General features: G+C 31.6%; 2 protein-coding genes across 4 annotated transcripts; both read right to left on the bottom strand.

The window, feature by feature from the left end:
• Positions 1 to 379: 379 nt before the first annotated feature.
• Positions 380 to 2260, bottom strand: LOC115709784 (uncharacterized). Of its 2 annotated transcripts, none has more exons than XM_030637996.2 (3): positions 2080 to 2260; positions 1617 to 1922; positions 380 to 729 (listed from the first exon to the last, which is right to left on the bottom strand). In XM_030637996.2, the coding sequence occupies exons 1-3, from the start codon at positions 2243 to 2245 to the stop codon at positions 674 to 676; spliced, it is 528 nt and encodes a 175-aa protein (XP_030493856.2). In that variant the 5' UTR covers positions 2246 to 2260; the 3' UTR covers positions 380 to 673. The 2 variants fall into 2 exon arrangements, with proteins under 2 accessions (XP_030493856.2, XP_030493864.2); XM_030638004.2 differs by having other exon boundaries at positions 380 to 726.
• Positions 2261 to 3225: 965 nt separating this feature from the next.
• On the bottom strand, positions 3226 to 6758 carry LOC115709768 (uncharacterized). Of its 2 annotated transcripts, none has more exons than XM_030637978.2 (5): positions 6496 to 6758; positions 5799 to 6250; positions 4246 to 5518; positions 4019 to 4165; positions 3226 to 3907 (listed from the first exon to the last, which is right to left on the bottom strand). In XM_030637978.2, exons 2-5 carry the CDS (start codon positions 5850 to 5852, stop codon positions 3411 to 3413), a joined length of 1971 nt encoding a protein of 656 aa, XP_030493838.1. In that variant the 5' UTR covers positions 5853 to 6250; positions 6496 to 6758; the 3' UTR covers positions 3226 to 3410. The 2 variants fall into 2 exon arrangements, with proteins under 2 accessions (XP_030493838.1, XP_030493844.1); XM_030637984.2 differs by having other exon boundaries at positions 5799 to 6247; positions 6496 to 6711.
• Between the last annotated feature and the right edge of the window lie 15531 nt (positions 6759 to 22289).

The raw sequence follows: 22289 nt of genomic DNA, 5'->3' as shown, positions 1-22289 counted from the left end.
AATAAAGATAAAAATAAAAATAAAAAATAGAAATACAATGTAATTTTGTGTTGGAAAAATTACATTGAAATAGCATTTTATTGTAAAAAAAAAATAATTACTAATATACAATAGATGATTTTTTATGAAAAAATGTTCACAAACATGTAAACAGCCAAATGCTAAATATAAATTTATGACCACATTGAATGAGACAATATGCTAATTAATATGCACACACTTATCTTCCCTTTTCCCTTATTAAATAAATGAGGGTAATGTTTAAATAGTTGGCCATGTGAAGATAAGAACACCAAAAAGTTTGTTCATCATGAATTTAGGAAGAAAACTATCAAAGAAATATAAGGGTAAGACTAATAAAAATGAAACTGTGCTAATGTAGAAAATAAAAATCCTTTTCAGTTTTCACTGTGATCAAATTATATAGCAAACAAAGTCTCTCATGTAAACAGCCAGCATACCTTTTTCACAATGATGGTTTTGATATCTTTTCGAAACCCAAAACAAGGTTTAAGCTTTTCAGATGAAAGAGTTAATAAGCACTATGCAAGACCTAAGTAAGCAGCAATACCAACCTCCATGTAATGCGTATGAGACTTCTAAAGGCAACACAAAATCTTCCACTGAATCTAAATATCAACAGTTCTTCTGTTGAAGAATGGCAAGAATAAGATTATATTACAAACTTTGAGGCAGTAGAATTAGCTTCTTCCTTTGATGCATTACCTGCTATAATTACAAAAGTAGACAAAATTAGAGAGAAGAGACATTCACACCATTGAGCATAGACATGAATTGAAAACAAAAATCTACCTTGCATTATTGCCTGTTAAACTACCTAATCATACTTTAGAGCAAGACAATGTCTTATCGTTTATTTTATTCAAGTAATGGCATGCAGATAACTGAATCAAATCATTTTGATCAATCACATCTCATAGTACTACGATTCCTACTCATCATATTTTTCATCGAGAGAGTGTTTATGCATGTCATCAACCTGTTGTTTGCTACCTCATCCATATACTAAGTTCACCATTTACAAGTTATGAGATCATTATTTTAGAAGTTGAGTTCTCTACACAAGCTAGTAAGCCTAAGCTGGATATTCTATTTCAATAGATAACTTCTCTACACAGACTATATTACTACAGGTACACTCAAGTACCATTTCAAACAAGTGCAGTAACCAGAAAAAACATGAAGTCTCCTAAATATCATGTGCATTGAGCACTCAACTCAAAACAACCCTTTAGCTCTATAAATTTTGGGTAAAATTATCTTTAATTACATCTTTAAACTAGCTAGGATTCTCAAGTTAAACTTTTTTCTGCCACTGCAACTTTCAAGTTTCATTCATAACATAAGGATCATGACCATGCTCTCATCAATTCAAGACAAAATAGCAACAACAAAAAGAGAGCTTTTGCAAAATGACCGCTCAAAGCAACACAAAATGACACCAATTTGCTAGTGATAAACTCTTTCACATACAAACTCAAAATCGAACTCACTACTCTCAATCAAAATGCCATCAAAATTAGGTTTTTAAAGCACAAAATGGAATGACATAGTTCATTAACAATTTAAGAAAAAGAAAGCTAAAGAGAGATTACCATTTTGGGGAACGGGAGCTTCACCATAGATGGCTTTAAGGCGAGAAAGAGGTACCGAAGGGGAATCAGACTCAGCCTCAGCATAGAGCTTTTGCTTCCATTCCCAAATAGATTTCTTGAGGAGCTTATTAGAGTTGATTAGAGAATCTTTCTGAGCCTCTAGGGCTTCAATATCCTTCTGCTGGTTCATCGACCTTACGCTAAGCACCACGAACGACCCTACCAAACACACATTTAGCACCGTGTTACTGTTGGCGGCTCTCGTTGCAGCGTTCACTACTCTGTTCACAACCTCCATTACTACACCTGAGTTCAAAACAACAGAGAGATTACATACAGAGTTTGAACACGATTCGAACTCAAATTTTTTAAATCCAATACGCAATCAGTTCCAAACCAAATTAGAATTAAAACTGAACCCTAGAGTGTTTGAATTGAACAAGTTTTTAGGGTTTGATTGTACCTTGACTATAAGAAATGCGATCAACGGTAGGATATGAACGGCGAAAGACGCAGACGGTGACGATATGGCGGCCGGCGGTGGCTCTCTGATATGAAATGAATGAAAGAAAAGCGATCAGATCAACTTCTTCTCTTTTCTTCTGAGAAAAAGAAAAATGGTATTTCATTGTCGTTTGATGAAATTGGTCGTCATTTATTCCATTGTCGTTTGATGGAATTGGTGGTCGTTTAATTAATTGCTCTAACAACGACAGTGCCTTCTCATTTTTACTTTTTCTTTTACATCAAACGATTTGTCGTTCGTTATATGATAATTTTAGAAAAAGATTGAATAATTTATAAAGTATTATTCAATATTAATAACTTCTTTTACAATTTTCATTTACATGGCCAAATTTTATTCAAGTTTCTTTTTAGTGTTGATTTTATAAGTTATTTTATTTGTAACATTGGTAGTTTTTTTATATGATATTGTGTAATTTTGTACAGTGATATTGTTCTATATTAATTTTTTTTTTTTTGAGTTGATAAAAATTTAATAAGTTCGAACAAAATCTCTCTTCAAATATTTAAGTTGGAGATAAATTTATCTTTTACATTTTTTATTTTTATTAGTATAATATATGTTCTTGCTAGTTTTCTTCCTTATAGGAAAGTTCACATATTTGACATATTTGCATAAGCTAAATTTATGTAGCTTTAGTGCTTGTACTGGATTGATTTCTTACATTGTGCTACCTATAAAATTTTTTGAGTCTGATTGATTATCTTTTATTACTGTATTTTTTAAGAAATTCTCTTTTTATTTTGAATTAGAATCTTCCCTAAATTTTATTACTAGTTTGCTATCTAATTTTTCTAAATTCCTAAAGCATCTTTAATTCATGTTTATGTAAACATGAATTAAGAGTTGGTGTATTTCGAGTATATGAACTAGTTTAGATAAAAAAAAATTTCTTCTTTTCTATATAATTTATTAACCCTCTTATTATTTTCAATGAAAGTTTACTCTTCAAAAAAAAAAGTAGAATGTAATATCTATTTTGCATTAGAATTTTTTGAAATTTGTTAAAATATAGTTAAATTATAACTAATGATAATGTACCAAAAAACACACAGAATTTTCCAAAGGGAAAATGTAAACGGGTTTTGTAGAAAGAAAAAAGCATTGCCAATAATGTAAAATCCAAACATAAACTCTCCCAAACTCAATATTCCAAACAAATTACAAACTTTCAAAGATGTTCACATAGTACTGAACAAAAACATGTTCATGCAACCCTCAAAAAGAAAACATCTGCCTTTTTGACAGTTTCAAAATATTAAAAACACTTAACGTGACGATGAAGCAACAGCAGGTGATGCCTTCATCAAAGGTGTTGGCTGCAAAGCTCGGTTCTTAGACCGGTGCCTGGTCCTGTGTCCAGCCCCAGACGACCCGCCTTGGCTGATCTTCTTCGCAGCCTTTCTACGAGAGTTGTATCCTCCATTACCGAGGGCAGCTTTGGCCACACTGTCAGTGAGTACCTCCCTAGCCCTTTGGGGTTTCATCGGCTGCTTGTTAAGATAAACAAGCTTCGGGAGCAGCCCACAAACCGCTTTGCGCAGCTGATCTTCACTGATGTTGTTCTGGATAGGATTCCCGAGCAAGTTCATAGCCTGCAGAGAGTTGTAGTTTGCCACAAGCTGGCCGAGCGCCTTAGCTGTTGTTATCTTGTTGAAACTCAGGTCCAAAACTGTGAGCTTTAGCAGCCTATGTAGCCCTTCGACATCACTAATTTTGTTCCCAGCTAGATAAAGCTCTTTGATTAATTGACAGTTCGATAAGCCTGAAACAAGAATAATCAAATCAAATTTGGACCCTGTATCTTTCAAAATAGAACATAATAGTACCCTGAACTCAAAATGACGATAAAATGAGAAAAGGCATAGTGTTTTACCATGTCCAATTCTAGATATTCGGTTGTAGCTGAGATCAAGAACTCTCAACCGAGTCAGCTCTCGAAGACCTTCAATGGTGCTGATCTTGTTTCTTGACAAGTTAAGTGAATGAAGACTTTTTGGAAGTGATCCTGGCGTTATGTGAACTGCAACAGAGACAAGAATCAGTACTAGTGGAATAAACAATATTGACTAACCAATTTTTTGATGCTAGCATTATTATTACCTATGAAGTTGTTTGAGAGATTCACTGATCTGAGACTAGAAAAGCATGAAATGGTGGGAATGGCTTTTAATCCAATTCCAGCAATGTGAGCCACAGTTGAGGATGAATTAAGAGATTGAATGACACTATTGGCATGTAAAATCTCTTCAGAAAGATTAATATCAGATCGCCTAGTTGAGTGGTTCGGGAACCTTGCTTGCGATGGAGTCTCGGGTGGGAAGACAATGCCCTCCTCTTCCTCATTGTTGATGTTGTTTTCGCCTTCATTGATTTGGTGTGGCTCAAGATGTTTGACCCACTCTTCCACTCTAGCATATGGAGATGATGATGATGATGATTCAGTTGGGAAAGCAAGCCACTGGTTTTGTGGCCATAAACCAGAAACCCCGGTATGAAAACCATCCCAACTCTGCTTATCTTCATGGATTGTTTTCCCTCGAAACAGAGATTCTCCGGTGAATGAACCCGGTGACTCCATCTTACTAAACTCTACACCTCTGTTTGGTTCAAGAGTATCTGAAGAGTACCCTCCTTGTTGGTTCAAGACAGCAGATATCGCCTTTTGTCTCGGTGTCCATGGCTTGTGAGTGTTCCTGTGGCTCCATAAGAACAATTTCCACCATAGCCTTCTGCTTCTAGAAGGAAGAACTTGGCTTGAAGAGTGCTTCTTAAGCATAACTCTATCAGCACTACCATGGCTCATAACAGACTTAGGAGATCCAAAGCTAATATCTCTTTTCATTCTTTCGGCTAATTCATGCAATTGTTCAAAAGATTGAGACTTTGATGGTGGAGGCAACTGATCAGCTATCTTTCTAAGCACATCACTAGTCTCCAAATTCGAACACGAACGCTTAAGATTCGGGGAGGCCCAGAACTCTGTCATCTTAATCCCCGGATCACTAACATGCCCACTTTGCATAAGATCAACATCCCCCTCAACATCACCATCAAAGGATTTGGAAAATCCACTCTTTATGTCTTCAGCAGAGTTGGTTTTTTCATGGACTTTAAGATCAAAATCGGAAAGGTTTCGCTTAATCGACGAGTTCTCTTCATGCTCATCTTCCCCTTCATAGGCTACCTCTGCAGCCTCACACCCAACAGGAGGACTCTCATGGCTAATCACCTTGATATTACACTCAGAATTCTTATCAATTCCCAATGGAATTGTGACACCAAAAGTGGATGATTTCAAAGGTTGTTGTACCCTGATTTGCAGGGTGCTTGGAGCTTGGTTAAACTCATCAACTTTGGCAGATTCATCATTGTCCTAAAATCAAAGATAGGAAGTAACAGAAGTTCAATACACAAACTACCAAAAGCAAATACAAACCCCATAAAAGAATGCTAATTACCCGTCCTATTACAAAGTCTTTCTCAACCATACCAAAATATTCATTTTATGACGGTATTCATTATAGTTACACCATCACACATTTGTTATTGTAGCTATAAAGAAGATCACCATAAAAAATAAATTACATGTATTTTATGGAAGAAGTTGAAATAGGAAATTGACAAACAATCAACTTGATAATATATATTCTTACCTTACTACTCTTCTTCTTCCAACCAATCACAGAGAAGCAATTGAACTTGGCCATCTTTATAACTGTCTGAAATCTAAGACCCAAAAAAGAAATGTCTTTTTGTATACTGATTTTTTTATAATTTTTTCTTTTTTTTCTTGCAAATTGTTCTATAGATTCTCACATCTCTAATGGTTAACTTTTGAGCCTCTACCACAGAGAGAACATTGTCACAAGTAGAGGTTCACATTAGGAGTAATTAAGTTTAGCAAAACTTAGCCATAATCAATGGGAAGACACCAAACAAGTGAAAGAGGCCAATTGAAACAAAGTCTTGGACCGGAGAACAAAGGAAAAATGCCAGCTCCGGCTTTAGCTAAGATCTCTAAAATATCGGCCAGAGTTATATATCCTCAAGCTTCCTTTTAGAAGCTTTCTCCAATGTTAAAATTGTTCCAAGATTTTCTTTCCTGCTAGAAAAAACAAAAATTTAAACAAAATCAAGATACAATCTTTATGATCAATTTCAATTCAACTACCATGCAAGTCCTTTTAAATCACAATTAAACAACAACCCATTACGAATTACACAATTTGACACAGACCCAAATCCTTAAAAAGCTCAAAGAAACTTCTTGAGATGAACCCATCAACATTTGTTGAAAATTAGCAATACCCAAATGAAAAAAAATTCAAGCTTTTTTTGTAAAGAGCGTACCTTGTGAAACTGAGCTTTGCCAGATCGTTAATGGTAGATGATTGTAAACAGAGACTATAAGTTTTTTGCTATAATAATTGAGCTGTATATATCAGAGTGAGAAAGAATAGACAAGAGAGAGAGAGAGAGAGAGAGAGAGAGAGAGAGAGAATAAGGGTGTGGTTGAGAGAGAAAGCGGTGGGAGATGGAATTTGGCTGGAAACAGCTAGAGAGAATCATAGAAAAATATGGGGAAAGGGACAGTCTTTTATATCTCCCTTCTACACCCACCGGTGAAGCCAATTCTACAACCCTCTTCATTGGCTAAAAGGTAGAGACCATCGTTGCCTTACAGTGAACCACATTACACTTAAATATTTTTTTTGAAACACTTTAATATTTATTTATTACCTTGGAAAAACGATATATATTGGTATTGTGGAGAATTTTTTTAGTTTAATAATTTTATTTTATGATTTGGTATGTAAAAAAATTTTATGACCAAATGTAAGTTTTGAAAAAAATTGGAATAGTGTATAAAATCGAAAATAAAGGTAAAATAATTGCTTAGCATATTTATTAAAAGAAAAAAAGGAGTTATGTGTAATAAAATATTTAAATAATAGTTTTAATATCGTAAATTATTTATAATTATTTACAACGTATACAATTATAGAAAAAAAATCAAACTAAAAAAAATTACTAGTTACTGAGATAAGAGTAGGGATGCACACAAGATGACGAATTTGCAGGGAATGTTTTCCTATCCCCATTCCCGTTAAAGATCTTAATCCTCATCCCTCTTTATTCTCCATCGAGAATGGGTGGGGGCGAAGAATTTCCTAATATGAAAATAAAAATTATTTTAAAAATTATTAAATTACAAAAAAAAAAATATAACATATTATTTATATTCAATATACTAATTTTATACAAAAATATAACTTAAAAAATTGTAAAAATGGTACTAATATACTAAAAAAAATATAAACATATTATAAAATATAAAATATTAAAAAGCTAATTAATATATTAAACAGTGGCAGAGAGTGTCATCCTCGTTCCTACCCTGTTTATTATTCGGGAACAAAAAGTAATCTTTATTCCCACCCTATTAAGGGCAGGTCCCCGCTAGGCCCCATCCCCATAGAGAAAATATGCATCCCTAAGTGTAGTGAAACTACTATCGTAGAAGGTGTACTATATAATTACCTAATAATTTTTATTATTTATGAACTGTTAACTATTCACATAGTGACACTTTATTGTAAGACATAATAATCTTCTAAATGTAATGGATTGGAGTTAAAAAAAAAAAAAATAAGATTCTTCTACAATACATCTCAAGAAAACAAAAAAAAAAAAATTGCATTGATGCATTTCTTATTATTTTGCTATTTTGAAATAAGTTTAGTCTAATTTTTTTATGGTCATATACGTTATAATTATTTAAGACATCTTATAAAGTATTGATAAATTTAAAATAATTTATAATATGAAAAATAGTGTTCAAACAATTTATTTTATATGCCAATATTAATTAAATGAAAATTTATATAATTATGTTTGATTGTAACATAAAAATATGGCTCACAATCACAAGTAGGAAATCTAGAATGTAATGTTTTGAATAAACCTACCTTCACAAAAAATTAAATTTTTAAAGAATAAAATAATGTGTATTATTGCTAAAAGGTTCTAACAAAATATGATAAATTTATATTAGAAAGGGAATAATTTAAACTTAATAATTGATTTTTTTTTCTTATGATAAGATTAATAATTGAATTTTTTTTATGATAAGATTGTGGTGGAGCCAACTATCATAATACCTTTTTATTTATTTATTTTTTAAAAAATATATATATATAGAGGCAAAATAAATGAATATTTAACTTTGGTGAGAATAAATAAAATATAGGGGGATAAAGAGATAAAAATAAAAATATGAAGGGCAATAATAAAAATATTTTTTTTTTTTTGAAAAATAATAAAAATATTTTAAAAAAAATCGTGTATAAAATTTTAAAAATAAATAAATTAAGGGGCCATATAACTCTCACATGTCACTCAATTATTAATTTTTTAGGCATGTGGATTTTGTTTTTAAGTAATGATAGATAGTCCTAAATATTTATAATTTTTTTTTTATTTTTTTATTATTTTTTATAATTAAAAAAAGATCGCGTAGTGACATGATGTAAATATTTTGTTCATTCTTTTAATTATTTTGACAATCTCGAAAATCACGTATCGCTAATAGTAACTTTATATCTTAATTTGTCTTAATTAAGTTATTAGTAATCACTTGGAGAGTTCCTATCATAAATGACATCACCTACAGCAAGCTAACATTTAAAAGGGACTATGGTAAACTTGAAACACTTAATCCAAACAAATAAAAATGTCAGTAAAAATATTTTTACAACTACACTACACGACACGAATTTTTTTATTATTTTTATTTAACGACAAATTTAGATCACTATTATTTGTTTTTGTTTTTGTTTTTTTCCTAAAAGTAAAAGATAAAATAAAATAAATGATTGGGTGTAGCACATCCTAGAGTAAAGATATGGGTATGTACGCGCATCTAACACGCTTTACATATATCACATAAGACATTACCTATAACATATTTATAATGATGATATATACTAATACTATGATTCCATTCAAAAAAAAAAATACTAATAATACTATGATTTCATTTCATTTGATTTGATTAGTAGTAACTACTAAATACTTATTTAAAACCACCATTGTTAATATTTGTCATCCTTTGACATAAACATACAAATTTTAATACTATTTATTAATTAAAGATGGATTGGTGGATAAAGATAATAATATTTTTGCTTTGTTTCTTCCTATTGTATTTTTCATTTCTTCTATTTTTTAGTTTGAAAAAAAAAAAAAGAGTAAAATTTTTGTAATCAAAATATAAAATCTCCTGGCCACCACAAAAATAAAATGACAATTGTATAAATTCTCTAGACAAAAAAATTAAAATATATATAAATAAAATAATCTTTTGTTCAATGCGGGTCAAACTTAAATTAAGGTCACAAACTTACACTCTTAAATTAGAAAAAAAATTAAGATTTAAATATTTCATTAAAAAATTATACCAAAAAATTACACGCGAATTATATATCTTAGGGTTTGTTTAGAACGTCGTATTAGATATAAATTGTATTGTATTGTATTATATTGAATTTGATTATATATCATATTTTTATATAATACTATGTTAAACTTTAATTTATATTAAAATATTATATATTTAGGTGTCTATAAAAATTAATACCACATATAGTTTTACATAAAAATATTACATTAAATATAATTTAATATAATATTATACAAAATAATACGATATAATACGGCATACTAAACAAACTCTTACGTGTTAATTTTATTTAACTAATTATATATCTATTTTATGAACGTTACTATAAGGTAACATAATATCTAACATAAAGCATGTCAATACAATCAATTGAATCGCTACTTATATTCTCACGTACGTTATTACAATATAATTTAAAACGAATGTAATTATGCTAATATCTTAGAGGATAGTATAAAATATAAATATTAATATATAATTTGATATTTATTTACATCAATAATATTATAAAATATTTGATATCCTGGTTCTTTATTCTTTCTCTTATTAATTATGTGATTCATTAGTTTTTAAAAAAGAAAAAATAATAATTTTTTTTGCTAACATATTTTTTAAAAATACTAGTGTAATATTTTAGTACATAGATGCTACTAATATTTATATATATTTAAATTATGAATAGCATGACATGATCCATGTGTTGGGGCTCACTCAAATTGACATTTGTCATGGTGTTTGGTTCATTTTTAAATTTGATGTAATAAAAAATTATTAGCTCACTTTATATAGTTATTCTTCAAATATCTAGTGTAATAAGGACTTATATAGTTCTCAAGCAAGTATTATAATATTATCTATTATATTTAGAAAAAAATAACCATTCATTAAAAATAGGAGGAAAATTATTTTATTTAGAAATTTTAAATTAAGATTTTTTTTTTTTGAACAATAATGAAATACTTTTAATAATGAATATTATATAATTTTTTTTTTTAAATTAAGATTACATACATATATCTATATGCAATACTTTTAATAATGAATATTATTTATTAATAATTACTAAATAAATTTAATTATAAATATTAAACTATAAAATTTTAATTTAATAACTGTTGACCGAAGTTTTCTGCAACCAATAAAATAATATAAGATTAGAGAACTGTAAAAAATTAAGAGAAGGATTTTTACGTGGTTGGGGCGTTAATGAGCCTTAGTCCACGAGTCTGTGTATTTATGAGTGTATTAAATACAGAGAATGTTCTTGGTGAGTATTTACTCTTCTTGCACTTATGCAACCCAAAATTCTCGACCCCATTTAATGAGCTTTGAGGGGGTATTTATAGTGTTTTTGGTGGGGTGATTCCCAGGATTATTGTACATGTGTCTCTGTAAATATCCATAAAGTTGGGTATTCCCAATGAATATACCATGGGTAATGCATGGTCAAATCCCTAGGTGCTGTAGGGCTTTTATGTGGAATGTCCTTATTGTCTTTTGACTGACGTGACTCTTCGTAGTGTAGCCATCAATAGACTTAAATGATCATTACTTCGCAGGTGCAGATTGGGGGTATTGCCGTCAGATTTTATTGCGTGTAGCAGTCCCAACACGTTTCGTCCCATGCAGCATTAAATGCGAGGTGACTGCTCTGGGGAAGCCTGACACCTCGCGGAGATGCTTTGATATTACTTAAGACTCTGGGAGCATAGGGGGCTCCGTATGCCTTCTCCGGGAGGCAGGTCCCGGATGATGCCTTTCTTCATAAAGACTTAACAAATACTTCGAATGTTAAGATCTTTTGGTCCACGTGTCTCTGTCTGGTTGGTCCACGTATATTGAGAAAAATCAGGGGCAACAATAACAAATAATAAAAAATTAAATTTTTATATTTAAATTAGTTACATAATTAAAAAATATATATAAAAAATATATCTTTTTACATTATATTAAAAATATTTTTATATACAAAATATTTAAGTTAAACTCAATTTTTTTTTTTTTGCGAAAAAACTTTTTTTCTTATTTTTTTTAACTGATGGAATAACTCAAATGAGATATTTTCTTAATTAAACTTAAAATTCAAAATTTTCTAATATTAGCCTTTTATAAGTAATGCCCATTAAAAAGGATGATAAACTAGTTAAGTTTGATTTTTCTCCACCATTTTAATGTACTCAACTTTGATTATTGTCAATAAAAATATTCACTTTGTAAAAAAAAAAAAACAACTTTTACCAATAAAAAATAAGAATAAAAGAAAAAAATTCTTCTCTTTTCTATTTCACAGATTCACTCACTCACTCTCTCTTTCATTTTCAATTTCATGTCACCACTTACGTATTCTATTCCTAATTTTTATTTTTATTTTAGAGTAATTTGCGGCAAAACCCCCTCAACTATCAATTTACTTGCAAAAAACCATCCAACCTCATATTTTGGTGGGAAAACCCTCCAAAGTACTGTTCCGTTTACATTTTAAGGTACCGTCTGTCCAGCTCCTAATTTTGCCCACGTGGCAATGACAAGTCACTATAAAAATTATCCTATGTGGCCATATTTTACAAAATAAAAATAAAACTTTAAGATTAATTTGCGGCAAAACTCCCCCAACTATCAATTTCCTTGCAAAAAACCATCCAAAAAACTTTAAGGTTGGATGGTTTTTTGCAAGTAAATTGATAGTTGAGGGAGTTTTGCCGCAAATTACTCTTAAATTTTTTGTTTTTATTTTAATTTTTATTTTGTAAAATATGGCCACGTAGGATAATTTTTATTGACATGTCATTGCCACGTGGGCGAAATTAGGACTTAACGAGGCTAAATAGACGGCACCTTAAAAATGTAAACGAAACAGTACTTTGGAGGGTTTTCCCACCAAAATATGAAGTTGGATGGTTTTTCGCAAGTAAATTGATAGTTGAGGGGGTTTTGCCGCAAATTACTCTTTATTTTATAAATGTTTGACAAATATTCTATTCCAAATTTAATACAACATAGATATTATTTTATATTTTGTTGTCAAATTAATAGAAGTAAATGTTGGGTTGGATCAACTTGGTATGAAAGAAGTGGTAGAAGTAGTTTCTGTTTGGAGTAGCAATATTTATTCATAGAAAGTTGTTCTTATTTTATTTCTTTTAATAACAAAAATTATTGTCACAATAGAGAAGTCTAAGTTAAAATATACATAATTTTTTAGTGAATATGACAGGCACATGGGAACACCATTTATTTTTCTTCTTCTTCTATAGATTCTCATTCATAGATTAGATTGCCCACAAAATATATTATAGGAATATTTCTTTTTTATTGACTGGCCTTGGTTGAGAGGACCATCACATCCCAATAACCCTAGTTTAAGTATCTTAAGTAATTATAGGCCACCTATATATATACCTATATATACCTATATGTACATTGGAGCCCATTACTATTATTAAAGCAACCTTACTTTTTTGTCACTTATATTGAGGACAATTATTTATTTGTTTTAAAGTATCTATTTCCAAGTTGCAATATACTAGCAATATACACTTGTGTATGTTACTGTTATCTGCATTTTTTACCAAAACGACACGTGGATACTAGTTAATGAAGGACGAGGAGTCGTTAAATCACCTAAGTGTCTTGCCTTGTGCTCCCGGAAAGATAGTAGTATAAAACTTGTGAAATAAGTCGCTGCGAGAGAAGCCTTCCTAGGAGGAGACCACGAAAGAGATGTCTGCAGGCCAGCGACATTGTCCATTTTAGAAGACGAGACCCTTTTGTTCTTGCAAAGGGTATGAGTCTTCCACCAGGGTGCGTCAGTCGAGGATACGCCTTCGGCCCGCGGAAGTGCAGCCCACACATGCCAGGCTACGGACCCACTAACCACGCCTTTTTTCCATGTACGATGTCAGAATTTGTCTCTCACTCCACGCTACCATGCAGAGAATGCTTGTCCTTGCGTACCGTGCTAGGCGATCCAACAACTAGGGACGAGGGAAATTTAAATGAGAATGGCCCTGAGACGACACACGTCCAAAGCCCTGCCGATGTAGCCAATACGATCTGACATTGATAAAGACCACATGGAAAATGTGCCACCTACCAATCTAACGGTGGAGGTTCATCCCTATGAAGATCCATTCAAGACGATCCACCCCGGGGAATCGGCCTATAAATACTCCAACTAGTGCACAGGAGGGGGGATTGAGATCCATCTTTCGGATTTTCACCAGAAAATCCAAGACCTCTTCTTCATAAGGAAACCACATCATATTGTAACCCTACTGATAACCCCATAATATTCCCACTAAGTTTTTTCTTCTTCAAGAGGAACACGGGAGAATAGGAGCTACGTCCATTATTTTGTATTTGTATAAACAATCTCTGACCAAACGGCCTAATAAAATAGACTCGTGGACTAAGGATAGTTAACACCTGAACCATGTAAAAAAAATTCGGATGTTATTGCATTATTCATACCTTCGTTACTTTCTTAAGCTCTAAAAATTATTCGGTTTCCGAAAAACTTGGTAAACAGTTACTTTTTTTCACACTAAAGTTAATTTAAGGATATATGCTAAGACAACCTCCACTGATGGTATACAATTTGTATAAATTTAGCTTAAAAAATAAATAAATATTATTATTAGTTTTTTTTTTTAAAAAAAAAAAAAAGCGTGCATAGATAAAAAGTTTTAGACTTCACGGTCATTATAAAATAGATTTGTAAGTATGAAAGAAGTCTAAATACAACTATATAGCTAGCGGGTAAACTAATACTAGAGAAAATACAACTAACAAACAAGGAAGAGAATCTATTACAAAAAGAGGCGTAGTTCTCTAGCCCCTAATGAAACTCCTTCCCATTTAGCATATTAATAACCAACCTAGAGTCGTTCTCTACAATAATAAACTTGCACCCGATGTCCTTAGCTACTTTCAAAGCCAAGAAGCAAGCAGGCATCTGAAAACTCTAATTGTGTCATATGAACCCAAATCACCATACCATGATGGTTTCTCACTACCACTGCAGTACACATGCTTTTCAATCCTACTTTAACATCACAATTCAATTTGAGCCACTCTCGAGGAGGAGGTGCCAAACATCCAACAACCTTAGAGTAGGAGGAGGAAAAAGATAAACATGATGATCTGCATAAAAGATATGAATAAAGCCAATACATTATTTCACATTATCTAGCTTATTATTGTGTTTGTTGTTTTGGACCAGCTAGATGGTGTCGACAACAATCGAAGCATAAAGAAACACCATCTGCATTAATGCCTTGGAATTTTAAGTCCCAAATAAATTTGACTCAATCCCACAAATGACACTACAAGAAAACTAACTTTTGCCGGCGCATTTTTGCGCCGGCAAAAGTACACTAACTGCGCCGGCAAAGCTTATCTGGGAAGCTTGGTCGGTAAAAGACTTTTTACCGGCGCGTAGAGTAAATGCGCCGGTAAAACTTCCTTTTACCGGCGAGAAATCACGCCGGTAAAAATTAAGCGCTGGTGTTAAAAAATGCCCTTATCCGCTATGAACCTGCTTTGATAAAGTTTTGCCGGCGCACTATTGGCGCCAATCTGACGGTTGGCGCCAATAATTTTTGGCTACTTTTACCGGCGCAGAAAATGCGCCGGCAAAAGTATTAATTTTTATTTTTTAAAAAAAAATAATTAATTATATTTAATTAATTAAATATAATTAATTAATTTTTTTAAAATAATTATAATATTATATTAACAAAAAAACCAACATAATTTACATTAAAAGATAAACGAACATTAATTATATTATGTTCTACTAAAATCAGTATATAAACAAAATGTTAAATGTTCGAACCGGATAATAAAAAAAAGTACAGTTCTATAGGCGGGTAATGTCGTCATCGTTGTTTCTCTGAGTCTCAGGAGGCTGCGATGACGATCCCGGCACCAGAGCGGCTCGACGATCCAGCACCAGGAGTGGGCAATGGTGGAAGATCCATGGGAGGCAAGTTGAAACCCGGCACAGCTCGAGAAAGATACTCAAACTGATCTTGGAATCGTCTGAGGTAGAGTTGTTGTGTCTCATACTGCTGCCTCGTATGTTGAGTTGTCTGCTCCGCTTCCTCCACTTTTTTCTGTAAAGCCTCGTACTGTTCCATTGTAACAGTCGGTGGGGCTGAAGGATGCGTGGCAGGTGCTCTTTTGGCCCCAACTCCCTTCAGTCTGGGGAGATGGCCAAAGCCTCTAAGATGTCGAGATCGTTCCCCGAGTACTTGCGTCATAACAGGTAAGTCTCGGGGGTACTGTGTAGGATCGACAGCAGGCTCATCGGGCTATCTCGTGGGTACGAATGTAGGGTTATCTCGTGGGAGGACAAACTTGGTCTGCAAAAAGTTACACATTAATACATTAATTACAATTTAATAAGAGTATAGTAATTTAGAAATTAAAAAAATTATTAAGACATACCTCAAGTCTATCCCAGAGGGCATTGATGTCAGCTCTAGTGACATCTTCCCATTTGAATTTATTAATGGGGATAGACATCCGAGTCATCCATTTCGCCATATTGTTGAATTTTTTTCCGTTTTTGCCGACGGGGGTGCCAGTCTCTGCGTGCAGCTCAATCTGTAACTTGGCAGATTGTGTTTTGGAGAGCTCCTCCTCAACATTCTTGCCTTTGTATTTACCTCTGACCCCTTTCTTTTTCGAACTGCTGCCACCTGGTGTAGACATACTACATATACAACACTTTATTATAATTTGGAGAAGCGTATTTAAGAGTCCTTACTGACTCCGCCTCTCTAAACGGGTCTAAGGTATTTCGTGCATGTGTAAAATTTTAAAAAAAATTATCACTATGTGATAATACAAATACATTTGTTAAATCCTATCTTTGGTGTATAACCAAAGAGACCAAGAAAAGATAATACAAATTTAATTTTATGCTATTTTACAATATCTTATCATATACTTTACAATATCTTATGCTCATTTATACTTATTATAACATCATTTTATTACATTTTCACTTTTATTATTTAAATTAAAATTACAAACTTTTTTAAATTTATAATATCACTTTATTATATTTTAAATTATATATTACATTTTTCACTTTTATTATTTGTTTAATCCTATATTATTTAAATTAAAATTACAAACTTCTTAAAATTTATAATATCACTTTATTATATTTTAAATTATATATTACATTTTTCACTTTTATTATTTTTTTAATAATTTATTATTAAATTAAAATTACTAACTTTTTCAAATTTATAATATCACTTTATCATATTTTAAATTATATATTACATTTTTCACTTTTATTATTTTTAAAATCATTTTTTATTTAAATTAAAATTACTAACTTTTTTAAAAAATTTAATACCACTTTATTACATTTTAAATTATATATTACATTCTTTAATTTTTTTTTTCAATCATTTATTAATTTTTAATCATTTTTTATTTAAATTAAAATTACTAACTTATTAAAACTAATAATATCATTTTATTATATTTAAAATTATATATTACATTTCATAATTAAATATTTTCCTAATTATTTATTATTTAAATTGAAAATGTTTTTTTTAATACCTAAAAAAATTATTATTTTACTAACTTTTTAATTACATATTTTCAATTTCAATTTCAACATTCAATTAATTTTACATTTTTTCTACTAAAATTTCTAAGAAGATAACTAGCTTAAAAAGTGTAAACCCAAAATTTTTAATACCTATAAATAACACAAACAAATATTTCCATACAATATATACACAAACAAATAATCCACCCATCCAACAGCAGTCAATTTTATCACAGAACCTACTTCTCTAACATGCATATACATATTAACTAATAACAAACACTGCTACGTATACTAAGCGAAAGCAAAAAAATATACCTGAATCGAGTGCAAAAATGACAACTGCAGGCAGCTAGCGGTAATCCCGAGCGGTCGAACACGGACCTAATTCCATAAAAAAGTAAAACCAAATTAAAAATTTAATACCTATAAAAATTTAAAAATTTTATCACATATCCATTACCCTACACTAACTTACACATACACACACACATACACATACACATACACATACACATACACTCACACACACACTCACATACACTTATACACACACATATACATATATATTTACATACATATATACATACATACACACACATATATATGCATACTTATTTATATACATACATATATATATATACATACACCAATATACACATACAAATACATGCATACTTATATATACACACCCACACCCACACCCACATACACATACACATAAATACATACACACATACATACATACATACATACATATACACATATATATATACACACCCACATACACATACATACACATATATATATACATAATCCCACATACACATACATATACATACATACATGTATTTATACACATACATACATTTATACCCACATAAATATACATACACATACATACAGAAATACATACATATACACATACATATACTAATACACACATACATACACAAATCTATACATATGAACATTAAAAAAAATTAAAATTAAAAAAATTAAAAATACCTTAAATAAATTGGAGGAGGTGGGGCTTGGTGGTCTGCGGTGGTGGCTGGTGTAGCTCGGCCGCCGTCGATGGTGGTGGTGGCCGACGGTGGTGGTGGTGTTGGAGGTGGTGGTGGTGGTTTTTTTGAAGAGAAAAAGAGAGGGATTGAGAGGGATTGAGAGGGGGGGTTAGAAATTGAGAGAGATTGATAGAGAATGAGAGAGAATCAAAGAGAGATTGAGAGAGGGGGGCTGAGAGGTTTTCAGAGAAAACCTAGGCAAAAAAATGAAAAATGGAGGAGAAGAAGGGGGCTTCGTGCTCCTGATTCATATATATACTTTTACCGGCGCATCCAATTGCGCCGGTAAAAGTATTTTTAAAATCTGACCTAAGTAGCCAAAAACGAGCGTTTAAGTAAATACTTTTACCGGCGCAATAAATACTTTTACCGGCGCACAATTGCGCCGCTAAAAGTATTCTCACTTATCACATCAAAATCCACACGTTTCCTTTACCACTTTTACCGGCGCAATGGTGCGCCGGTAAAAGTATTCCCACCTACCAGGAAATCCACGCGGGAAGTTCCATATTGAGGATGCGGGGATGTTCTCTTTGTGGGGTTGAGGAGGAATCTATGGAGCACCTGTTTCTAGCCTGTAATTTGGTCTTTTATTTATGGCAGTCTTCACCATAGGACATCTTTCCAATCTGTGGAACTAAAATTCACACTACAAGAAAAGGCATTTTTACCGGCGCAGTTCGTCAAATGCGCCGGTAAAGGTTGTCGAGATAAAACAAAATCTGAAATCTCACTTCCATTTAGGCTTTACTTTTGCCGGCGCATTATTGCGCCGGTAAAAGTCTGGTTTTACCGGCGCAATACTGAATATGCGCCGGTAAAAGTTACCAAATGAAGCGCCAACAAGCGCGAGAAGTTTGCCGCCTTTCATTTCATTTATTGTGGCGCTTGTTTACTTTTACCGGCGCAACCTCTTGTTGAGCACAGAGCGAATTGGGAGCACGTTAGACAAGATACACCACCAAATGACCTTATGGCGCTCCAAAATTTTACTAATCCACAACTTATTCCAGATAGAAGGAGCAACTTCACAGTGAGGAGCCCTTTCCATTGCTTGGATAAGGTAGGTCGATTTGCAAGAGAAGCGACAATTACTTTTCAAAGTCTAAACCCATTTATCTCTTATATGGCCAAAGGGTCTACCTCCTTTTAAGATAGCAGAGAGTCTCTCTATCAAACAGACTATTTAACTTTTGGGTATCCCAATCATCACTATCTGACAAAAGATCAACTACTTTGCTAAAACCAATGGATGAAGAACCATTAGATTTCGGGTAAAAAATTTTACTATGAGAGACCTAAGGGCCCTTCCAGATACTAGTAAGGAAACTTACAAAAATACTGACTATTAGCTTAATCTTTACAAAAATACTGCCACACAGCAAAAATTACTTTTATACTGGATTGGACTTTTTTTTTTCTTTTATACTGTAGACACAGTAAAATAATACCAATGACTTCATCTTCGTCCCTCACACATAGAACCTGCCCGACAACACCAAAACACCCAGAAAATACCAATTAATTCCGGTAAAATTGAGAAAAAAAGGCAAATCAACGATAGATGAAAACCCAACATCTTCATCGAGGCTAGAAATAAACGAAACAAAAAATTTAGACACTAAAAACCCACCAAATTATTTTAAAAAACAAAAATAAAAACAAATAACAAACTTAGATCTGAAATTTATAAATCAAAAACAGTCACTAGCATTTGAAATTGTATTAGAATACATCCCACATTGAGAAAAATGCAAATAAATATACATCATCGCACGAGTATTAAAAAAATAATCGATTATTAATTCACGTTGAAGCATTCAACGTTGTTCTAGAGTCGTTCTTGCTTAATAACCTACATTTTATTGTAAATTAGGGATATGAATAATAAGTAGGCAACCAAATCATAACAGGACCACAAAAAACAAAAGAACAAACAACGAGTTGTTTTCTACTATTTTTTTGGTGTTGTTGTATGTGAATTAAAATGTTCAATTACTGACATTCTGTAAAAATATTTCAAACAATTGTGCTTGGGAGTCCAATCTTAAAGAAGGAACATCAAAACTACTAAAAACAACACTAAAACAACACGAAAATAACCCCAAAACAAATGAAGCATAAATAACTAGTAACACAAAAATTAAAAAATAACACACCTCTACAACCCTTTTTATAGTGACATCGTCAAAAATATCATCTGATTCAACATTCTTATAAACTGGGATTTACCCTTCCTCTACATATAAACAAAACAATAATAAACAAAACAAAAATAATTGTTAAACAACAAAATACTACATTCAAACAAAACAAACACAAAAAGACAAGATAAAAAGAAGAAAAAAAGGCATATTACATATGAAAGTAATACATCCCAAAGAAATATAGGAGTAAGTAAAATAAATTACAAGAAAACCCCTAAAACAATACAAAAACAACTAAAAAAATACCTTATCAAGTTTGGACATATGTAAAAATTCACTGTCCAACTCAAAATCTGAGTTTGAATTTCAACCACGGGACGAGGACGTTTGGACATCCTCCTCTTCGAAGTTTCACCAAGAAATTTGCGTTTGCTTGGAACTGATGAGGTAAGGCTTGGGGATGTTCCTTAAAAATTTTTTTACCCATTGAGGATCGACACAAGTTTTTCTGAGGCATTTTTGGGGGATTTTTTACAACTGGAGAAGAAGACTTTGATAGAGTAATAACCATAGATAATAAACAAGCAAAGTATTTATATGAGAAACTAAAAAATAAATGGGGAAAAATATAGAGAGAAAATTATAATAAAACAACAACAAAAAACTGCATAAATTTGATTTAAATAACCATTAAAAACTGCCCCTAAGAGAATAATTGGATGTATTTTTTTTTAAAAAAAAAAAAACACAAGAAAGATGATGAATAGTTAAATGGGATAGTGAGTATAAACCACCAAAACGTGGTGTGAAAGAGAGAGTAATTGTATTGAAGTGATGATTACATTGAATTAAAAGAAAAAAAAAGTGTGCCACAAATGTGACAATACAAAGTCACATCAACCTTTTTAACACTTAAAATACAAAATAATAATAATAATAATAATAATAATAATAATAATAATAATAATAATAATAATAATAATAATAATAATAATAATAATCAACACATGCAAAACTCTAAGCTTACACGTGTAAACAAAAAAGAATAAAAAAAAATTTATCAACAAAACAATATTAGAATACACAAAATAAGAAGGCAGTATAAAAATAGACAGTAAAAAAGAAAAAACTGTTGTATCATAGTATAATTGAAATAAATGGGAAAAATACAGTATGGGATGTAAATTTCCCTACTAGCATCCCTACCATCAACCGCTTAGGGCCTACATAACCTAAGGATGTCCAAAAAAAAGTTTTTCTTTTTTAAAATACAAATAATTTTTTTACCGATTTTGAAAGGGAAATTTCACTTTTTGCCCTTAATAATATACCCCATATCAAAATTTATACCCTCCCTTAATTTGTACAAATTTAGTCCATTGATTACATGAACTTCCCATTTTACCCTTTTTTTTCAAAAAAAAAAAAAAAATTGGTAAAAACTGAAATTGGTCTTTCTCTCTCTCTCGTGCACCACTCTCTCTCTAGAAAAAACTGAAAAATTTCTCAAAAAATTTCTCTCTGTCTGTCCCACTTTCTCGTCCCTCTCTCTCTTCCCTCTTGAATGGTTGTTTCTCGGTGGGTGTTGGTGGAAAACCGAAGCACAACCCAATATCACTCAAGAATCTTACACCATTATAATGGGTAAGTTGTGTTTTAAGCATTTTGTTAGACTTTATGTAGTTTAAAATTGTTATATGTGTCTTATTTATTGGAACTGCTGTTTTTTGGTCTGAAATTGCTGAGCTCTGGCAGATCTGGTTTTCAGTCGAAATCTGGGTTTTCCAGTTGTTATCGATGATATATTGATAACTTATCGATGGGTTGTCGATGATTACACGAGGAAAGGTCAGTGATGACCATTATCGACGTTATGTCGACAGTATGTC

Source organism: Cannabis sativa, chromosome X (assembly GCF_029168945.1).
Source record: "Cannabis sativa cultivar Pink pepper isolate KNU-18-1 chromosome X, ASM2916894v1, whole genome shotgun sequence".
Taxonomy (NCBI): Eukaryota; Viridiplantae; Streptophyta; class Magnoliopsida; order Rosales; family Cannabaceae; genus Cannabis; species Cannabis sativa.
Note: the sequence above shows the minus strand (reverse complement) of the source record. Positions and strands in the feature narration are given on the sequence as shown.

Coding starts and splice junctions, on each gene's coding strand:
- LOC115709768 (XM_030637978.2), bottom strand. CDS start 5,852: ATGGCCAAGTTCAATTGCTTCTCTGTGATTGGTTGGAAGAAGAAGAGT. Junction 4,166..4,245: donor TCTCTCAAACAACTTCATAG/GTAATAATAATG, acceptor TCTCTGTTGCAG/TTCACATAACGCCAGGATCA. Junction 3,908..4,018: donor AATATCTAGAATTGGACATG/GTAAAACACTAT, acceptor TTCTTGTTTCAG/GCTTATCGAACTGTCAATTA.
- LOC115709784 (XM_030637996.2), bottom strand. CDS start 2,245: ATGAAATACCATTTTTCTTTTTCTCAGAAGAAAAGAGAAGAAGTTGAT. Junction 1,923..2,079: donor TCGCATTTCTTATAGTCAAG/GTACAATCAAAC, acceptor TTTTGAACTCAG/GTGTAGTAATGGAGGTTGTG. Junction 730..1,616: donor AGCTCCCGTTCCCCAAAATG/GTAATCTCTCTT, acceptor TTGTAATTATAG/CAGGTAATGCATCAAAGGAA.